The sequence below is a fragment of the Alexandromys fortis genome, unplaced genomic scaffold, assembly GCF_014885135.2.
Source record: "Alexandromys fortis isolate MF-2015 unplaced genomic scaffold, M_Fortis_MF-2015_v1.1 scaffold_52, whole genome shotgun sequence".
Taxonomy (NCBI): Eukaryota; Metazoa; Chordata; class Mammalia; order Rodentia; family Cricetidae; genus Alexandromys; species Alexandromys fortis.
In genome coordinates this window covers 3377278-3396014 of record NW_026067929.1, presented here as the reverse complement: position 1 = coordinate 3396014, position 18737 = coordinate 3377278, and the positions used below count along the sequence as shown (strand labels likewise).

The following is an 18737-nucleotide window of genomic DNA, read 5'->3' as shown; positions in this document are numbered from 1 at the left end:
TTTTTTTTTACTGAATTTTACCAATTCTTTGTTTTTTTTTTTTGTTTGCAGTTTTCTAGTGTTGCTGAAATCATTTTCTTTTTTTTTTTTTTTTTTTTTTTTTGGTTTTTCGAGACAGGGTTTCTCTGTGGCTTTGGAGCCTGTCCTGGAACTAGCTCTGTAGACCAGGCTGGTCTCGAACTCACAGAGATCCGCCTGCCTCTGAAATAACTTTCTCTTACCAGAACTCAGCTACTTTATAATTTATGGTATCCTGCAATATAAAAATCTCTATGCATTTAATCAGTTTATTTCTCTTAGTAAAATGCCCTTGCAACTTACTTAGCTATTAAACTTTGAATTATATGCCATTATATCTATGTTCTATTTGGATGTTCCATTATTGGTGTGGGACAATTCTGTATTCTGTCAATTATGTTTTAAATAAACAGTGATTGGCCGTAGCCAGGCAAGAAGTATAGATAGGACAACCAGACAGGAAGTAGAGGAGGGGCAATGAGAACAGGAGTATTACAGGGAAGGAGGAAGCCCATTCCTCCCCAGTCCTGCCCAGACACAGAAGAAGGAAGATGTGACCTCCCCTGCCAAAAAAGATACTGAGCCATGTGGCTAACATATACTAGAATAATGGGCTAATGTAAGTTAAAAGAGTTAATAAGAAGCCTGAGCTAGGGGGCTGGAGAGATGGCTCAGTGGTTAAGAGCATTACCTGCTCTTCCAAAGGTCCTGAGTTCAATCCCCAGCAACCACATGGTGGCTCACAACCATCTGTAAGGAGGTCTGGCGCCCTCTTCTGGCCTTCAGGCATACAGACAGAATATTGTATACGTAATAAATAAATATTAAAAAAAAAAAGAAGCCTGAGCTAATGGACCAATCAGTTTATCATTAATATAGATTCTTTGTGTGATTTTCTTTGGGGCCAAACGGCTGTGGTACCTGGTTCGAGGACATAAACCCCAACAAGCAGGCCCACATGTTACACATTATTCTACTTAATAAAAGTATAGATTATTTCTTTGTACAATATTTTATCATTTATATGTAGTGCCTCTAAGTTTGAAATGCCTCATTTTTCATTACTTCAATATGTATTAATAAATGTTTTCTTCTAAAAGATAAGCATTGTAAGTATGAAGAATATTTTCTAACCTTTATTAATATCTCAACTTTTGCTCTACAGGAAAAATACCTGAAGATTTTAGCATTTTCTCCAAGACCATTGATTATAACTCACTATACATTCAATGCCGGAGAATTCATACAAGGGAGAAACCTTACAAGTGTGAAGAATGTGGTAAGGGCCTTAGTTCTTCTAAAGCACTTTCCATACACCAGAGACTTCACACTGGAGAAAAACCCTACACGTGTAAAGAATGTCACAAGGCCTTCAATACTCGCTCATCACTTTTTATACACCAGAAAGATCATACTGATGAAAACACCTACAAGTGTGAAAAATGTGGCAGATCATTTTACTATCCTTCAATGCTAAAGCAACATCAAAGGATTCATTCTAGAGAGAAATCCTACAAATGCAAAGCTTGTGGCAGTTGTTTCTTCTCGTTTTCATGCCTTCGACAACATCAAAGGAAACATACTAGAAAGAAATCATACAAGTGTAAGAGGTGTGGCAAATGTTTTTGCTTCATTTCATCCCTTTGGCAACATCAAAAAATTTACTGTAAAGACAATCCCTACAAGTGTGTGGACTGTGGCAGAAGCTTTAAGTTTTCTTTATCCCTTAGACGACATCAAACAATTCATTCAGCACACAGTCCTTATACCTGTGTACACTGTGGCAAATGGTTTCCATGTTCTAGGGCTCTTCGGGATCATCAAACAGTTCATACTGGAGAAAAACCCTTCAAGTGTGACGAATGTCACAAAGCCTTTCATTATCACTCATCCCTTAAGACACACAAGAAAGTTCATATGGAAGAGAAACCCTACAAGTGTGAGGAGTGTGACAAAGCCTTTCATTATCACTCATCCCTTTGGAGACACAAGAAAGTTCATAATGGAAAGACATCCTATAAGTGTAAGAAGTGTGACAGATGTTTTAACTCATCTGTATCCCTTAGACAACATCAAAAAATCCATTCTGAAGACAATTGTCATACCTGTGTACACTGCAGCAAAAGGATTTCAAAGTCTAGGGATCTTCGGGTTCACCAAAGAATTCATACTGGAGAGAAACCATACAATTGTGAAGAATGTCACAAAGCCTTTCCTTATCTCAATTCTCTTAGGAGACACAGGAAACTTCATACTGGAGAGAAACCCTACACGTGTGAAGAATGTAACAAAACCTTTCATTGTAATTCATCCCTTAGAAATCATAAGAGAGTTCATACTGGAGAGAAACCCTACAAGTGTGAAGAATGTGACAAAACCTTTCATCTTAACTCATCTCTAAGTAGACACAAGAGACTTCATACTGGAGAGAAAACCTACAAGTGTGAAGAATGTCACAAAACCTTTCATCATAACTCATCTCTTAGTAGACACAAGAGACTTCATACTGGAGAGAAACCCTACAAAGGTGCAAACTGTGACAGATGGTTTTCCTCAACTTCATCCTTTTTATGACATAAAAGAAATACTCAGGGGCTGGAGAGATGGCTCAGAGGTTAAGAGCACTGACTGCTCTTCCGGAGGTCCTGAGTTCAATTCCCAGCAACTACATGTTGGCTCACAACCATCTGTAATGAGGTCTGGTGCCCTCTTCTGACCTGCAGGCATACATGGAGGCTGAACACTGTGTACATAATAAATAAATAAATAAATAAATAAATAAATAAATAAATAAATCTTTGAAAAAAAAAGAAATACTCATTATGTGGAGAATCCCTAAAATTTCGGGGAATGTAGCAAAGACTTTATTAATCTTAATATCCTTATTCAACACATGATATAGTTAATGCAGGAGAGAAATTCAACACATATCTTAAAAAGTTTACTTCTTAAAACACATCAAATGATTCATTCTGACTGCAAACTTCATGAGTGTGTCAAATGTGTTATAATCTTTGCTAACAAATCAGGAATTTTTCACCTGGAATAGTTAATCATTTTGGGATGTCAACACCAAGAGCACAAATACTAAGAATGTCATCAGAGAACAGCAGAGAGTTCTCTTTGCTGTAACTCCGAACGGTTTGTTCAATCAATGTGTTTAAAACTTGCCTTTATTAATAAGTCTCTATCTTCTGTAACTATAAATGCTCCATGACTCCTTTACCATGCCATAGCTTTGTCCATTGGTTGCCCAGAATCTGCGATCTGGGCTGTAGCATAGTTACTGTAGTTTTTCTCAATGAAGTCATCCAAACTGCTCTAATATATCCCCCTTGGTGTGTAAGAAGCTCTGCTTCTCTGAGCTAGCAGATTTTCACCCGGCATTTGAATCTATATTGATAATCCTTATTGGTAAAATAAAAGGACAGAGGCAGAGTTAAAACTGTATAAATACTCTTGCCGTCTAAGACACCCACAGCAAGGCAGCAGCTGTGGCGGCAGAGGTGTAGCAGAATTTGAACAGATACCCTGAAAACAGCCAGTGATGGAGCTAGGGAGCAGGGCCATTAAATTTAAGGAGGTCCAGATGTTCCTAGGAGGCATCCTGTCCCTAAAACCTTGTCAGTTATTAATGGCCCTTTGTTAGGGTTTTCACGCCCCAAAGCTGACCAATGGTTTCAAAAGCTACCTTACCCTAGCCCTCCTTACCCAATCCCAAGACAACAGGACATGAACTCCCCTGATTATGGCGTTTCCTCTTTACAAGTTCTCCCCTTCCCTGGGTTCCAGGCTGACCTTGGCTCACCCACTAATTAGCGTAGTCGAAACTCGATATTAAATATTAAAAACTCTCTTGTGCTTTCGGAATCCAGTGTTGTGGAGTTTCATTTTCAGGGATATCCAACTTGGATATAGCACTTATTTTCTTTAGGTTTAGTTTTATTTTTAATTGCGTCCCTCCTAAAAAGCCATTTATGTTTCGCGCAGATTTCTGGGAAATGTAGTGCTTGCTTCTGTGACGTCACAAGAAGCCGTCCAGGAAATCTCATTCCGTCTTAGGTCTCCACGTGTATCTCTTCCTGAAAGTTGGGTGAGAGTCCCGCCTGTTGTGCATTCCCGTTGAGTCTCTGACACGGAGGTTGGTCCAGGGTGGAGCGCAGCCTGAGGCACTGTGTGGGGTGCGGGTCCATCTTGGAGGGAGCGGACCTGGGCTGGGTGGGAGGACGGGAGATGCTGCCTTGAAGGTGCTGTGCTCAACTGGCTGGGACGCCTGAGGTTGCAGGTCAGGGCTGGGAAGAGGGCGACAGGGACTGTGTCTTGAGTGATGGTTTCCTTAGGACTTCTCGTGCAGCCCGAATGCTCCTTGGGCTTCTGGGACAGGAGAACTGCGTGGAGTAGATGACAGTGCTGGGTCCAGGGTTGCAAGCTAAGTATGGTCAGCTGACTGCCTGCTCCTGAGGGGGAGCTGGGAGCTCACTGAGCAGCTTTGGTGGGGAAACACACTTTTCTAGCTGACCCGTACGCGTATGAATGCTGTGAGGTATCTCAGTATCTTCAGAGCAAACATAGTTTCTGGCCCTTCCTTTGCTTTGTAGCCGTCCTAATGTATCGTACTTGACGTTCATGAAAAGTTCCTGTTCCCCGATAAGCCTCTCTGCTGATGAAATGATCCGAATAAGACCAAATCAAACCGAATTTGAAAAAGTCCAGGATTGATGGATATCAACGTTCCATAATGGCTTTCCAGCCCTCCAAGAGGAGATAGGAAAGGATGACCAGAAAACCATGTGTTTTCTGGGTGCTGTTTAAATATTTTGTAGGAGTGGTATTTAGCATCTCTGGGGAGGGTATCATCCATTGGTGGGCTTTCTCTGAGGTGGAGTCTGGACTGAGGCAACTCCCAGGGGAGTGGACTTGGGATGGATCTTTTGTCCAAACATTTCATACTCTGGTTATATGGATGCCAGGTGCTGGGGTGAAGCCTTTACCCAAACATTTCAGGTTCTTTGGATATATGGATACCAGGTGCTGATGTGAAGCTTCCACCCAAACATCCCAGACTCTTTGGGTTTAGGGGCGCCTACTGAAGTCTGTTTACTTCCTGTGGTCTTGGCACTACATAGGGGAAAGGGAGTCGGGAATTGGTGGGCTCACACTCAGCGGGAGGTGTGCCTGTAGGGGCGTCCAGTTAACTGCCATCCTGGAGACCTCAGGCATCTGTTCCTTAAGGGAGATGAGAAGGCAGATTGCTGGGAGAACAAATAGATTGTTATTATCGGCCCTATGGTTGGGGCAGCCCCAGCCACGGGAAACTGCCAGATCGAGTGGGATGGAGAAGCCCTGGGACAGGAGAGGCAGGGTGAGTGAGGGAGACAGTTTACATTGTTTTCGTTTTCTCTGTCAGTTAAAGAACACAGGAAGGGAAAAAATCCGAGGTACCACAGATCTCAGGTGGTAAGTCCTGAAAGGAAGCCGAAAGGTCTGCCAGGATGAGCTGCTATCGATAGCTTTGACTAGGGGTGAGAAAACAGCTCACACACAGAGGGACTCTCTGGAGAAGCTGACTTTTTACAGGCCTCAAATTGAGGTCTGGGTTTCCTTAAGGCCTTGAAAGGTCCCCCATCTGTAATGTAGGATGGATGGACCAATAAATTACAGTTTCTGCTTGGCCCACACTGGTTGTGTCAATGTCTTGATGTGGCCTTGAGCTTGTTGAGCTGGTCCAGAAGCAGGGTCCCTAGGAACAGGTGAAAAGCTCTCATGGCCTTGTGTTACAGTGCCAGGCTTTTGTGTCAGGTCAGCAGGTGAGGAGAATTCCCAGACCTGTGTGTATTCCTGGGATTTTAGTAACCAGACCAGTGATAGAAAAGAAATGTCAGTCTCCTCTGAGGCACATCCCTGTCATCTCTGCGTTTGTGAAGGTGTAATTCCAGGCCAGCATATGCTACCCATGGCTATGACAGGCAAGATTTCAACTTTAATGATGTGATAAATACTTTATGGTGCTTTTCCTGTTTGTTACAGTGAGCACCTTGACAAATGTACGCAGTCAACACCTTTTGATTTACAAACTATGTGTGCTTAATCTCTGCTGACTGAGCCAACATGTAACTTAAACAAAACCACTTCTCCTGTCTATCTGAAATAGATCTCTGCATATTTAGAAAACCCAACTAACATAACTATAAGCTTGACTATTATAGATAACTATTAATTTGTATATCTTAACGATACATTACATTTTTTAATTAACTGCATGAACATAACACTTTAAACAAGAGTAGAAATATATATGTAGTTTAACAAAATGGACCTTAAATTAGTATCAATATATAAAAATGCTTTAAACATAAAAACAGAAACATATATATAGTGTAATAACTTTAAGTGTATATCACTATACCCAAATTCATACCAATGCAAAATATAGTTGTCTTTTTATTCTATATTTCTCTATTTTTCTTAATATAACAAGCATTCATAACCTACCTAATAACCAAAGACCGTCCTTACCCGCCTGAACTCTTGGGAACGTGGATGTCATTTTCTCCAAGCTTTGCCTCCTATCTGTGGATGAAGTATCTTTTGGGTCCCTGATAAAATTTTGAGATAATGACCAATCTTAGGAGTACCAAGATTAAAAAAAAGGTAACCTTTTGTTTATTGGTAACACCTGCTAAGTTTTGGGAGGTCTCCCATGATCAACTTTGGGCCATCTTAACCTGGAATGAACTCATAGCTTCTTGCTTCCTGTGGAAACAAAAGCAACACTGCTTTTGTATCTTTTAAGTTTCATTTTTGAAATATATTATTTGACTTTTGTTTTAAAGCTAAGGGATTTTGAAAATATTTAGGTTGGTGTATCTTATCAGTCTCTCCCTTAATTCCATGCTTCCCAGGAGTTGCAGCTTGTTTGCCATCCATGAAAAAATACAAAATCAATACAATAATAGACAGGATCCAAATTCCCTCTGTATTTTCCGTAGCTTTTGTTTTTATATTATTTTTATTCTTTCTTTAAAGATGTTATTTTATATTTTAAAACTATTTCTTTCTTTATATAACTGTCCACACCCATTTTTTCCCTTTCTCAAGCCTACACACATTAAAAACACTCGAACCTGTTGAGAAGTTTTTCCATCTGGACCACTTTTTTACTCTGTATGTTTTAAGCTGTTTTGTTTGCATGAGCTTGATCTAAGTCTGCCATGCAGCATGTGGCTGATTAGGCCCTCTGTGTGGAGGCCTGTGTGAGACAACAGAAACCCCTTGTACTGTGTAGCTCAAAGTAGCTGGTAACCAGCTCCACCCTGCAGGCCACCAGTTTGGGACACACATCTCTGGACTGCTGTTTGCATGAGACTATGAGACGAGGAAGCTCACTCAGTGTAGTTTTGTTTCTGTATATCAGAAGCTTTCTTTGTAAGCTTTTTCAGACCCTATGAGAATTTGAAAGCCCACGTTGGGTGCTATTTGTAAGTGGATGTTTCTCTCTTGCCTGCCAGTTCCTGAAAAACCATTCAGAGGCTTAATATTTATTAGAAACTGTTTGTCCAATGGCATAGGCTTATTACTGGCTACCCTTTGCATTTAATTTAACCCATTAGTCCTTATTTTACCAGAGGCTTATGACTTTTTACCTCGCATCTTGCTTCCCTGGCAGCTACTGGTGTCTCCCTAACTCCAAGCTTCTGCTCCCTGTACCTTGGCTTGGATTTCCCACCTGGCTGTACTCTGCCTGGCTATTTGGCCAAATCTGCTTCTTTATTAACCAATGGAAATAAGACATAAACAACACATAGAAAGTTTAACTATGGACAAAGATTTTCCATTTATTTATGGAATATTTGTCTATCTATGGAAAGATGTTTTGCATTTGTTTACCTTGCCTGCCTAAGGGACCTTATTCTTCTAATATGAAGCTAAATAGCTGATAGCTAGACAGGAGGTATATGCAGGACTTCCAGGCAGAGAGAGTAAGTAAGATGAGGAATCATGGAGACAGAGACAGAGGGAATTGCCAGTGGACAGACAGACTGACAGAAGAAGCAAGAAAGTACGACATACAGAATGAAAGAAAAGCAAAAGCCCCAAGGCAGAACATAGATGAATAGAAACAGGTTCAATTAAGCTATAAGAATTAGTGGAAGCTAGGCAATGGTGGTGCATGACTTTAGTTCCAGCACTTGGGTGGCAGAGACAGGAGGATCTCAATGAGTTCGACAGGATTCAAAGCCACAGAGAAACCCTGTCTTAAAACCTAGATAAATAAGTAACTAAATAAATAAAGGGAGCCGGGCGGTGGTGGCGCACGCCTTTAAATCCAGCACTTGGGAGAAAGAGGCAGGAGGATCTCTGTGAGTTTGAGGCCACCCTGGTCTACAAGAACTAGTTCCAGGACAGGCACCCAAGATACACAGAGAAACCCTGTCTCAAAAAAAAAAAAAAAAAAAAAAAAAAAAATTGTGTGCCCAGTGCAAGCAGTACAAATAATAGGCTTCGATGTCTCATATCAATCACTAGTTAAAAAAATGTCACTGTAGACCTGGTCTCTTCTCAAAGTGGCTGCAGCTAGTTTCAAGTTGATAGGGTAAATATGAAACACAATGCATCTTGGTATTTATAAATTAATGTGCACAATGATTTAATTAAATTAATTTGCACCATCATTCACTGATCTTTATTTCAGAAAATGCTCTCCTTCTTGGATGTGGCCATCGAGTTCTCTCCAGAAGAAAGGGAATGTCTGGAGCCTGCTCAGTGGAATCTGTACAGGGATGTGATGCTGGAGAATTACAGCCACCTTGAATTCCTGGGTGAGCATCTCCTCTATAGTGACTTCTTACTTCACTTCAACATATAGTGAACATATAGTGAACAACAAATTCCTCACTTTGTATGGTTTCTCATGGTAGCATTTCAACAGTTTCATATCCATTGTTTTTAAAATAATTACTAAGATCGCTACATTAAAAATCATTTCTGGGCTGGAGAGATTGCTCAGTTGTTAAGAGCACTGACTGCTCTTCTAGAGGAGCGTTAAGTAGAAGGAAACTGCTCTTCCCTTTCCGGCCACTCAGACCTGAATAATCAGATAGAAACTATGTTAATTACAGCACTGTTTGGCCTGTTAGCACAGGCAGGAAATCCCACATCACCGGCACTCCTATGGCAGCTCACCATTGTTTGTAAACCCAAGGTCTGACAACCTCATGTTGTGTAATGTTTTAATTGAGTTGTGTCCTGACAAATACAGCTTGGTTTGAGTCAGGGGATAGAACTAGTCACCAGCCGACCATAGAGACATGGAAGACTGTAGAGAGGGGAACAGGATGTGGAAATGTGGGGCCGAGGTGGGATGGAAGAGGTAGGACGTCACTGGTGCTTCTCTGTTCATTCATTTCCTTAGCCGATATCTGACTCTGTATTTCTCATTGATAAAGATTACTAAGATAAACATATCACCCTCACATAGACATACATGAAGGCGAAACACCAGTGTATATGAAAAATTAAAATAAATTATGATTTAAAAAATAATAATCTTACGGTTTGCTTCAGTCTGTGTTTGATCTTTCTCTGTTAAATGTACGTTTTCTTCACTCTAGTGTGACTTTTAGAAATTCAGTGACATGAGGCATGGAGCACACTCTTTAACTGAAGTGTTTTACCATTCAGTTTTACTGTTTTCCCCCTTGAAGTAAAATTCATATTTTTTTTATCATTTTTCTTTTCTGTTCCCCCCCACTTTTGTTTATTTATTTATTTATTTTTTAAATATTTATTTATTTATTATGTATACAATATTCTGTCTGTATGTCTGAAGGCCAGAAGAGGGCACCAGACTTCTTTACAGATGGTTGTGAGCCACCATGTGGTTGCTGGGAATTGAACTCCGGACCTTTGGAAGAGCAGGCAATGCTCTTAACCACTGAGCCAACTCTCCAGCCCCCCCTTTGGTTTTTTGAGGCAGGGTTTCTCTCTGGTTTTAGAGCCTATCCTGGATCTAAATCTTATAGACCAGGCTGGTCTCAAACTCACAGAGATCCACCTGCCTCTGCCTCCCCACTGCTGGCACTAAAGTCGTGAGCCTCCACCATCCGGCTCCTTCATATGTTGTAGTGATCCTGTCTGAAAACACTTAAGAAACTGATTGTCTGCAATCATTTGTCACCTCATCTCTGTCCTTACAACTCATGTAAAGGGAGGGACATGTCAATTCTGTGTGTAAGAACACATAAATAAACTTCTTGTCTTATTCTATACACAGGTCTTGCTGTCCCTAAGCCACACTTGGTGACATTTCTGGAGCAAAGACCAGAGCCTTCAGATGGGGAGAGACATGCAGCAGTCACCGTGCACCCAGGTGTGTAGGAATGAGGGGTTCAGGGGCAGAGCTGAGATCCAAAGATCCAATAGAAAGTGAGGCTTTCCCATGTGCCTTGAAACATGATACCATGGGAATCATTCTTTAGGTCTCTCATTCAGGTCTTTGTTGTCAGAGTACATGTCTCAGAGGTTTATGAGGGTTTAAGTCTCCTTGGATTTCCCCAATAACAAGCTGTGCTTCTGTTTACAGTGATCTCCAAGGTTTTCCTTTTTGTTGAGTCTCCATTGTAATGTAAGACTCATGGAAATAGAACTCAGTCCTGCTACAATGGAGAGTCATTTATTTAGAGATGCTGAGAGCAGACTCATGACAGAAAGATCTCTACACAAAAGCAACCATAGTGGGTTATTAAAGGCAAACCCACAATTCCATCACAGAGAGGCAGGCAGAGAAAGAGGCTCAATGGTGATGGTGTCAGTTCTGTTGGTCAGAACAATTGGGAGTTGGAAGCATTGGATAAAACTCAGAGCAACCAAATGCAGTTTGGATAGTCTACTTCCAACCGGTCTTAGGGAAGAGTCAAAGTATTCACACATTGTGTAAAGGGGATTTATTTGGCCTTTAGGGACACTAATTTAACATTGCCTGTTTGCCTTATTTTTAAACAACTTTACCACCAGTTGATTCAGCAGGTCCTGACCATTAGATGTAGAAAGAGTAGGACAGGATGACCTGCAAGGCCTTGGACTGTTGATTCAGAGATGCCCATCAAATCGGTTTTGGGTACAGTATTTGTGTGTTTCTCGTTCATGACAGTTAGTAGATTTAGGCCTATTAGTAAGTTATAAGGTTTCATTTGTTTTTCTCTTTCAAGTTAATCTCTTTATCATGTACAAAGATGTTATTTGGATATATACCCAGTCACAACTTGTTAAAGAAATCATAAACTTTTACATGTGAATCTGGTTTTTCCAGATACATCAGTACTAGTAATATATTTTATTTCAGGTACATTCAGGGTATGCACTGTGGCTAGATCTAGAGGAAACATTATGGCTAATATTACCATGAGTCCAATTGAACAAAAAGATCTTGTAGTCACTTCTTCTTCATGTCTCCTGTTGATTCTCAAATGTCTGCAGTGTATATTTTCATTAGCTTCTGTGTTTTTAATGGGATCATGACTAATGAATTTAGGCAATGTTTTTCATCAGCAACTTGATGGATTAGGTCTTTGGGGCCAGCTGCTCCCCAATAACCACACAGAGTAAGTGCTCAACTGACAGCTCATGCTTATGAGAAATTAGGTCTTGCATTTATTTATTTATTTATTTATTTATTTATTTATTTATTTATTTATTTATTTTGGTTTTTCGAGACAGGGTTTCTCTGTGGCTTTGGAGCCTGTCCTGGAACTAGCTCTTGTAGACCAGGCTGGTCTCGAACTCACAGAGATCCGCCTGCCTCTGCCTCCCGAGTGCTGGGATTAAAGGCGTGCGCCACCATCCCCCGGCTAGGTCTTGCATTTTAAATTAACCCATATGTCTTATTTACACTCTGCCACGTGGCAGGACCTTTTCTTCATACAGCATGTTTATTGCTGGCTTCTCAGAATCCTGGCCCCTTCTCTGACTCTGGTTTTCTAATGCCAGGATTTGATCAGCCCCCAAAATCCTGCCTAGCTATAGACCAATCAGGTTTTTATTAACAATAAAACAACACATCTTCACAGTGTACCGAAAGATTATTCCATAGCATTTTCCACATGGAAAATATATAACAAATATTTAACAAAAGTATACATATAAAAATAGCCTCTCATGTTCTTGGAAATAAAAACATAACCTCTCTCCCAAAGTAACAAACTTCTGTTTTCCTTTTAAAGTCAAGACGTGAAAACTACATTGGTTGCTTTAATCCGGTTTTCTCAATCTAGGCAGTCTCAGCAGCTCTCATTCCTTCTTTAGCAGTCAGAAAATCTACAGACAACACAGTACCACGTGGATTCTAGACACTCTGTGTGTTTTACTTCTTTGTGTGTCTTTAACTTTCATATTACTTTATTCCCGTTTTAAGGACTTTTACTTTATTTTAAAAGTATGTATATATTTATTGTAACTGTCTACCATTTTTTTCTTTCATGAGACTTTGCACATTTTTATTTTTTTATTTTTTTATTTTTTTATTTTTTATTTTTTTCTAGACAGGGTTTCTCTGTGGCTTTGGAGCCTGTCCTGGAACTAGCTCTGTAGACCAGGCTGGTCTCGGACTCACAGAGATCCACCTGCCTCTGTCTCCCGAGTGCTGGGATTAAAGGCGTGCGCCACCATCGCCTGGTGACTTTGCACATTTGTAAACACACTGTACCCATTTACAGATTTTTTTTTCTATCTAAATCTATTTTCCTGAGCATCTGTAACATTTTCTGTCCACATGAGCAAAACCCTAAACCTGCCACCCACTGAAGTGGTGGAGCTCGAGTCGGTGGCTCAAATCTTTAGGCAGCCACCAGGGGGAGCATCTCTGTACTGCAGGCCGCATGAGAGACACAATACCAGGAAGGTGCCTTGGTAGGGTTTTTCTGGGGTTCCTTTTTGGAGTTCTGGCCAGAACATTTTTTAAAAAAGTACACCATTTCACTAACCAAGTTGGAACCATCTTGAGCAGCCGGTACCTAAAACAAATCTTATAGCAGCATCATGGTGTCATATCAACCAGGTGGAGGTATTGTTGTGGGGCCCCATGTTCTTCTTGAAAACCTCAAAGATTACTGCAGGTAAATTCATTGTTCATTGTGGAAAACTTAAATATTATTTATATAGACATATGCAGACATATATATTCAGTGAAAAGTACGATAGAGACAAAAATAGGTATGAAGAAAACTAAAATTTTTTATAATTTTTTTCTTTCTGTCCCATATCATGGTTCCTGTCATAAGACAGAAACTCTGAATTTTTATTTTAACAACATGCTAAAATTTAGAGAAAGACAGAGCCAGTATCCAACTCCAAAGCCAGCTTTGAATTTTTAAGTGAATCATGATTATTATCTCAGTTTATGTTTTGAGATTCTTACCCTCAGATGACATGTCCTCATAAGTCATAATTCTCTCTGCTTGATGAGCCTATCTGGAGAATTATTTTTTCCTCTTTAGGCATCTAGATGTCCAGGGTCTCTTTACCTTTTAAAGATGAGTATTTTCCTGCAAAGACAAGAACAGAACCCTGCCCCAACCCTCATGAGGTTTCCTTACACCTGTATGGCTGTCCCCATTGTGGATGAGCTGTCATTTCTCTTTTTTAAGAGGTTGCTCCTTTTCAAAGTGAATCTTTATTTTTTTATGGATATTTATTTATTTATGGATATCGATGGTATCCATAGTTTTTCTTCTCCTGTGGAAACAAGAGCGAAACCCCTTCCCCAACATAGCACATCCCCTGGTTTCCATTGTGAAGTCAACACATCCTTAATATACGCCAGCTGATTTAATTCAGAAGACTTTTCTATTATCCAATATCTCTGCTACTGTTGTCCCTTTCTCATTAGCGTTAAGAACATTTAATCTTAGTAAAGCATTATGCAATCTATTTCTGGGGCTATTTTCCATCCCTTTCTGTTGGTTTAACATATCCTTCATATTTCGATTTGGTCTTTCTATAACTGCCTGACCTGTAGGATTGTGTGATATACCTATAATATGCTTAATATGATGAGCAAAATAAACTGTTTTGTTTTCTTAGAGACATATGCTGGACCATCATCTGTCTTTATTTGTGTAGGTATACCCATGATGGCCATAACTTCTAATAAATGTGTGATTACTGAATCAGCCTTTTCTGAGCTTAAAGCAGTTGCCCATTGAAAGCCTGAATAAGTCACGCCCAAGAGGGTGGGTAACTTGAAGGCTACTGCTGGTGGGGACACAGCAGGGTGGGCCAAGTCTGATTGCCATTTGTAGGCGGAGTTTTCTGTTCCAAGAGATGCTCCAGAATAACCAAACCAGGGGCTTTTTATTGGTTGTGAATAGTCAGTAGCTTGGGTTCATTTTTAAGTAGCTCTTACTCTTTAAATAAAACCATTGTTCTTATCTACCCTCTGTCGCCTGGCGGTTCCTTCTTTTAACACAGTATGTTCATCTTTTTTCTGTCTGTGTCTGCTGACACAGACAGAAAAAAGTGCCCATAGACGTGCACTTTTATCCACCTTGCCTGAAGGTCAGAGAGTTTTAACTTGGCTACACATCCTGGCCTAGGGTGTGGTCACTTGGTGTTTTTGATATTAAGGTGGTCCATACAGGTAGACATACTCCAACCTAACCAATGTTCAGGATATTGAAGCATTCCTTTTCTGAAATAAGAGGTTTGTCCTTGTGAGTAACTGTCTTCTGGATACTTGGTCTTGGGTGGGTTTACTGCCTAAAGAACAGAATGCTTAAGTCTTGATGCCTCAAAGTAATGAAATAAAAACTATTCTATTTGCCCTGTGTATCTGTTTTCCTCTTTCCCTGTGGTATTGGGGAATAAACGTGTACGGAAAATTAAACACAGGCTGATTTCAGTATTTACTGGAACTCTCCCCTGGGTACTAGCCTATGTTTTCTGTTTTATTATTTTCATTCATGTCTTCATTCCCTTCACTTATTTTCCAGTTCCTGTGCCCAGACCCTGGTAGGTGGTATACTACTTGAAGCTGGTTTCTGACAGCTGGCCACTCCTCTCACTATTCCCTTCTTCCCAGTATTTTCTCTGCCCAGAAAATCTTGCTTAACCATCAGTCAATCTGCTTTTATTAACAATGGGAGTACTACATATTCATATTGTACAAAACAGTGTTTCACAGCTGAGGAGCTGGTCCAGATGTCTCTGGCGGGTAACTCGATGGCTGCTCAGGTGAGCTTTCACAGTCCACCTCGCCTCCTCCTCAGGCTGTGTTGCTTTCATTGCCTGATGTGGTGGGTCCTCACTTGGTACATGAAACTTAGTTAAACTTAGCTTAACTTTGAAGACATGGACAGAGGACTGGATAATGGAATTTAGAAATTTTTCTCTCCCTCCATGATAGTGTTTGAGGCCAGCCTGGTCTCGATAATTCATTCAAGTTCAGCAAGGTCACCACCGAAAAAACCTTGGCTTCAGGGAAAAAACAAAACAAAAAAAACAAAGAAGTAATTTTGCCATCTCTTTGATAAATATATTGTCTATGCAAAATTTGTATGATATGCAGAAGAACCTAAAATATTTTTTGTTTTTGTTTTTTTCATGATTCGACATGTTTCAAGCATGTATTTTCTGTCATTCAAATAAAATGTAAAATAATGTCCTGAATTTGAACTATAAATTTCATCTTTATGTAGACTGTCTACTTGTGCAGCATATCTTTGGTACTCCCAAAATAAAGCTATATGTGCAGGATAAAACATTTGTATTAGACGATGTCTCAAATTCACAAAGTGAAAATTACCTTTGTTTTTCACAGACTCAGCTGCTTTCTAATGTCCTGTGATATAAAATATCTATTCATTTAATGGGTTTATTTCTCTTAGTAAAATGCCCTTGCAACTTACTTAGCTACTTAACTTTGAATTATATGTCATCATGTCTGTGTTCTATTTGGATGTTCTCTTATTCTACTAGTAGTATAGGTCATTTCTACCTACAATATTTTATCATTTATTCTTATTTATATTGTATATGTTTTGAAATGACTGTAGTTTTTCACTGATGCTTCAATATGTACAAAAAAGGTTTTTTTTAAGAAAAGATAAGCATTGTAAGTATGAAGAATATTTCCTAATCTTTGTTCATATCTCAACTTTTGATGAACAGGAACAAAACCCAATGATCACAGCAGTTACAACAAGGCCATTGATTGTAACTCACTACAGATTCAATGTCAGAGAATTCATACAAAGGAAAAACCCTACAAGTGTGAAAAATGTGGTAAGGCCCTTAGTTCTTATAAAGCACTTTCTATACACCAGAGACTTCACACTGGAGAAAAACCCTACTCGTGTAAAGAATGTCACAAGTTCTTCAATACTTGCTCATCCCTTTTTATACACCAGAAAAGTCATACTAATGAGAAATCCTACAAGTGTGAAGACTGTGGCAGATCATTTTATTATTCTTCAATGCTTAAGCAACATCAAAGGATTCATTTGAGAGATAGCCAACACAAGTGCAAAGAATGTGGCGGGTGTTTTTTCTCATTGTCATGCCTTAGACAACATCAAGCAAGATATACTAGAAAGAAGTCATACAAGTGTGAAGAGTGTGGCAAATGTTTTTACTCCCTTTCATCCCTTCGGCAACATCAAGCAATTCATTCTGAAGACTATCCCTACAAGTGTGCAGAGTGTGGCAAAACAGTCTCCAGTTTTACATACTTTCAAGATCATCAGACAATTCATACTGGAAAGAAATCATACAAGTGTGAAGAGTGTGGCAAATGTTTTTATTTATCCTCATCCCTTCGGCGACATAAAGCAATTCATTCTGAAGACAGTTCCTATAAATGTGCAGAGTGTGGCAAAACGTTCTCCAGTTTTACATACTTTCAAGATCATCAGACAATTCATACTGGAAAGAAATCATACAAGTGTGAAGAGTGTGGCAGATGTTTCCACTTATCTTCATCCCTTCGGCGACATCAAACAGTTCACTGTGAAGACAATCCTTACAAGTGTGAGGACTGTGGAAGAAGGTTTAAGTCTTCTTTATCCCTTAAACAACATCAAACCATCTATTCAGCAGACAGTCCTTCTGCCCCTGTACATTGTAGCAAATGGTTTTCCTATTCTGGGGATCTTCAGGATCACCAAACAGTTCATACTGGAGAGAAACCCTTCAAGTGTGAAGAATGTCACAAGGCCTTTCAATGTCCCTCATCCCTTAGTAGACACAAGAGAGTTCATACTGGAGAGAAACCCTACAAGTGTGAAGAATGTCACAAAGCCTTTCGTTATCACTCATCTCTTAAGACACACAGGAGAGTTCACACTGGAGAGAAACCCTTCAAGTGTGAAGAGTGTCATAAAGCCTTTAATTGTCCCTCAGCTTTTAGGGCACACAAGAGAGTTCACACTGGAGAGAAACCCTATAAGTGTGAAGAATGTGGCAGGTGCTTTTTCTCATCTTCAAACCTTAGACGACATAAAAAAAGAAAAATTCATTCTGAAGAGACCCCATAAAATTGTGGGGAATGTTGTAATTCTTAATATCCTTATTCAACATGATATATTTAACACCAGAGAGAAATCCAACAAATGTCTTTAAAAGTTTTCTTCCTCAAACTTTAACACATCATATGATTCATTCTGACTGCAAATGTCATGTGTGATGTAGGATTCCCTTCTGTAAGCTGTGAATATGTTTTATTACCATTGGTTAATAAAGAAGCTTCATCAGCCAATAGCTTTGCAGAGTAAAGTCAGGCAGGAAATACAAACAGAGATATAGAGAGAGTAGGAAGAGTCAGAGAGATGTCATGTAGCTGTCAAAGGAGACAGATGCCAGAACCTACTGCTAAGCCACAGTCTCAGGGAGATACTCAGATTAATAGAAATGGGTTAATTTAAGATGTAAGAGTTACTTAATAAGGATCTTGAGCTAATTGGTAATGGAGTGTTTTAATTAATATGGTTTCTGTGTGATTATATGGGTTTGGGTAGCCAGGAATCATAAGAACAGTCTCCAGTTACACATGAGCGTGGGAGTATTGTAAAATCGTTCCCAAGAAGTCAGCTAACCCAACCTAGGAACTTCTACTTCTATCTACCTCACTGTCATGGGCTTCCGAGCTAGCTTGCAATAAAACCTTGCTTTTTGCAGTCTGTATTTCTCTGATTTCTGGTGGTTTCTCTGGGGGTCCTGATCTCTGGGGGGCACAACAGTATGCACACCATTTGCTGAGGAAAATGTTTTTCCAGATGCCTTGGTGATCCTTCCCCACATGTGTGGAGACCGGAAGAAGCCAAAGGTCAGAGAGTTTGGGTCTTGTTTCTAGGTCATTCTACTTATTGTGTTGCTACCTCAAACAAAGGTCCCACCTAGTTGTAAATCAGAGAGTTCTGCTCTCTCAACAGGTCTGGCTAAGGGCCAGACCTTGTGCTCCTGGAACAGTGAAGTAGTTTGTTCCGAAGGTCCCACCAAGTTCCATTCTCTTTACGGAAATAACTTGCGATTCTACCCAGGTAGTGGTTTGGTCTTGTGTGTGAGCCTGATGAATGTAGCCCCTGACTTTCAACCACTATGTTCATTTCCTTATATCATGTTAATGCAGACTTTTGCCTTACTCCTGCCTTGGGGGGCCAGGGGTATATCAAGCAGTTGTAAGTTAAACACAGGCAAATTTTCAGTACGCACTGAAAAATACCCTCCCGATA

General features: G+C 39.9%; 3 protein-coding genes across 3 annotated transcripts in view; all 3 read left to right on the top strand.

The window, feature by feature from the left end:
* Positions 1-2554, top strand: part of LOC126503227 (zinc finger protein 58-like) — a 9147-nt gene extending 6593 nt beyond the window's left edge. Inside the window, 2 exon segments of the mRNA XM_050144776.1 lie at positions 1184-1797; positions 1799-2554. Coding sequence (XP_050000733.1) covers positions 1184-1797; positions 1799-2419 — 1235 coding nt within the window. The 3' untranslated portion in view covers positions 2420-2554.
* The window catches only part of LOC126503272 (zinc finger protein 58-like), a 104056-nt gene that overhangs the window by 34095 nt on the left and 51224 nt on the right, over positions 1-18737 (top strand). The gene's annotated exons all lie outside the window — the stretch shown is intronic.
* LOC126503282 (zinc finger protein 724-like) lies at positions 3140-18322 on the top strand. The gene is made up of 5 exons (XM_050144856.1): positions 3140-3159; positions 4009-4111; positions 8711-8837; positions 10292-10387; positions 16180-18322. Exons 3-5 carry the CDS (start codon positions 8714-8716, stop codon positions 17541-17543), a joined length of 1584 nt encoding a protein of 527 aa, XP_050000813.1. The 5' UTR covers positions 3140-3159; positions 4009-4111; positions 8711-8713; the 3' UTR covers positions 17544-18322.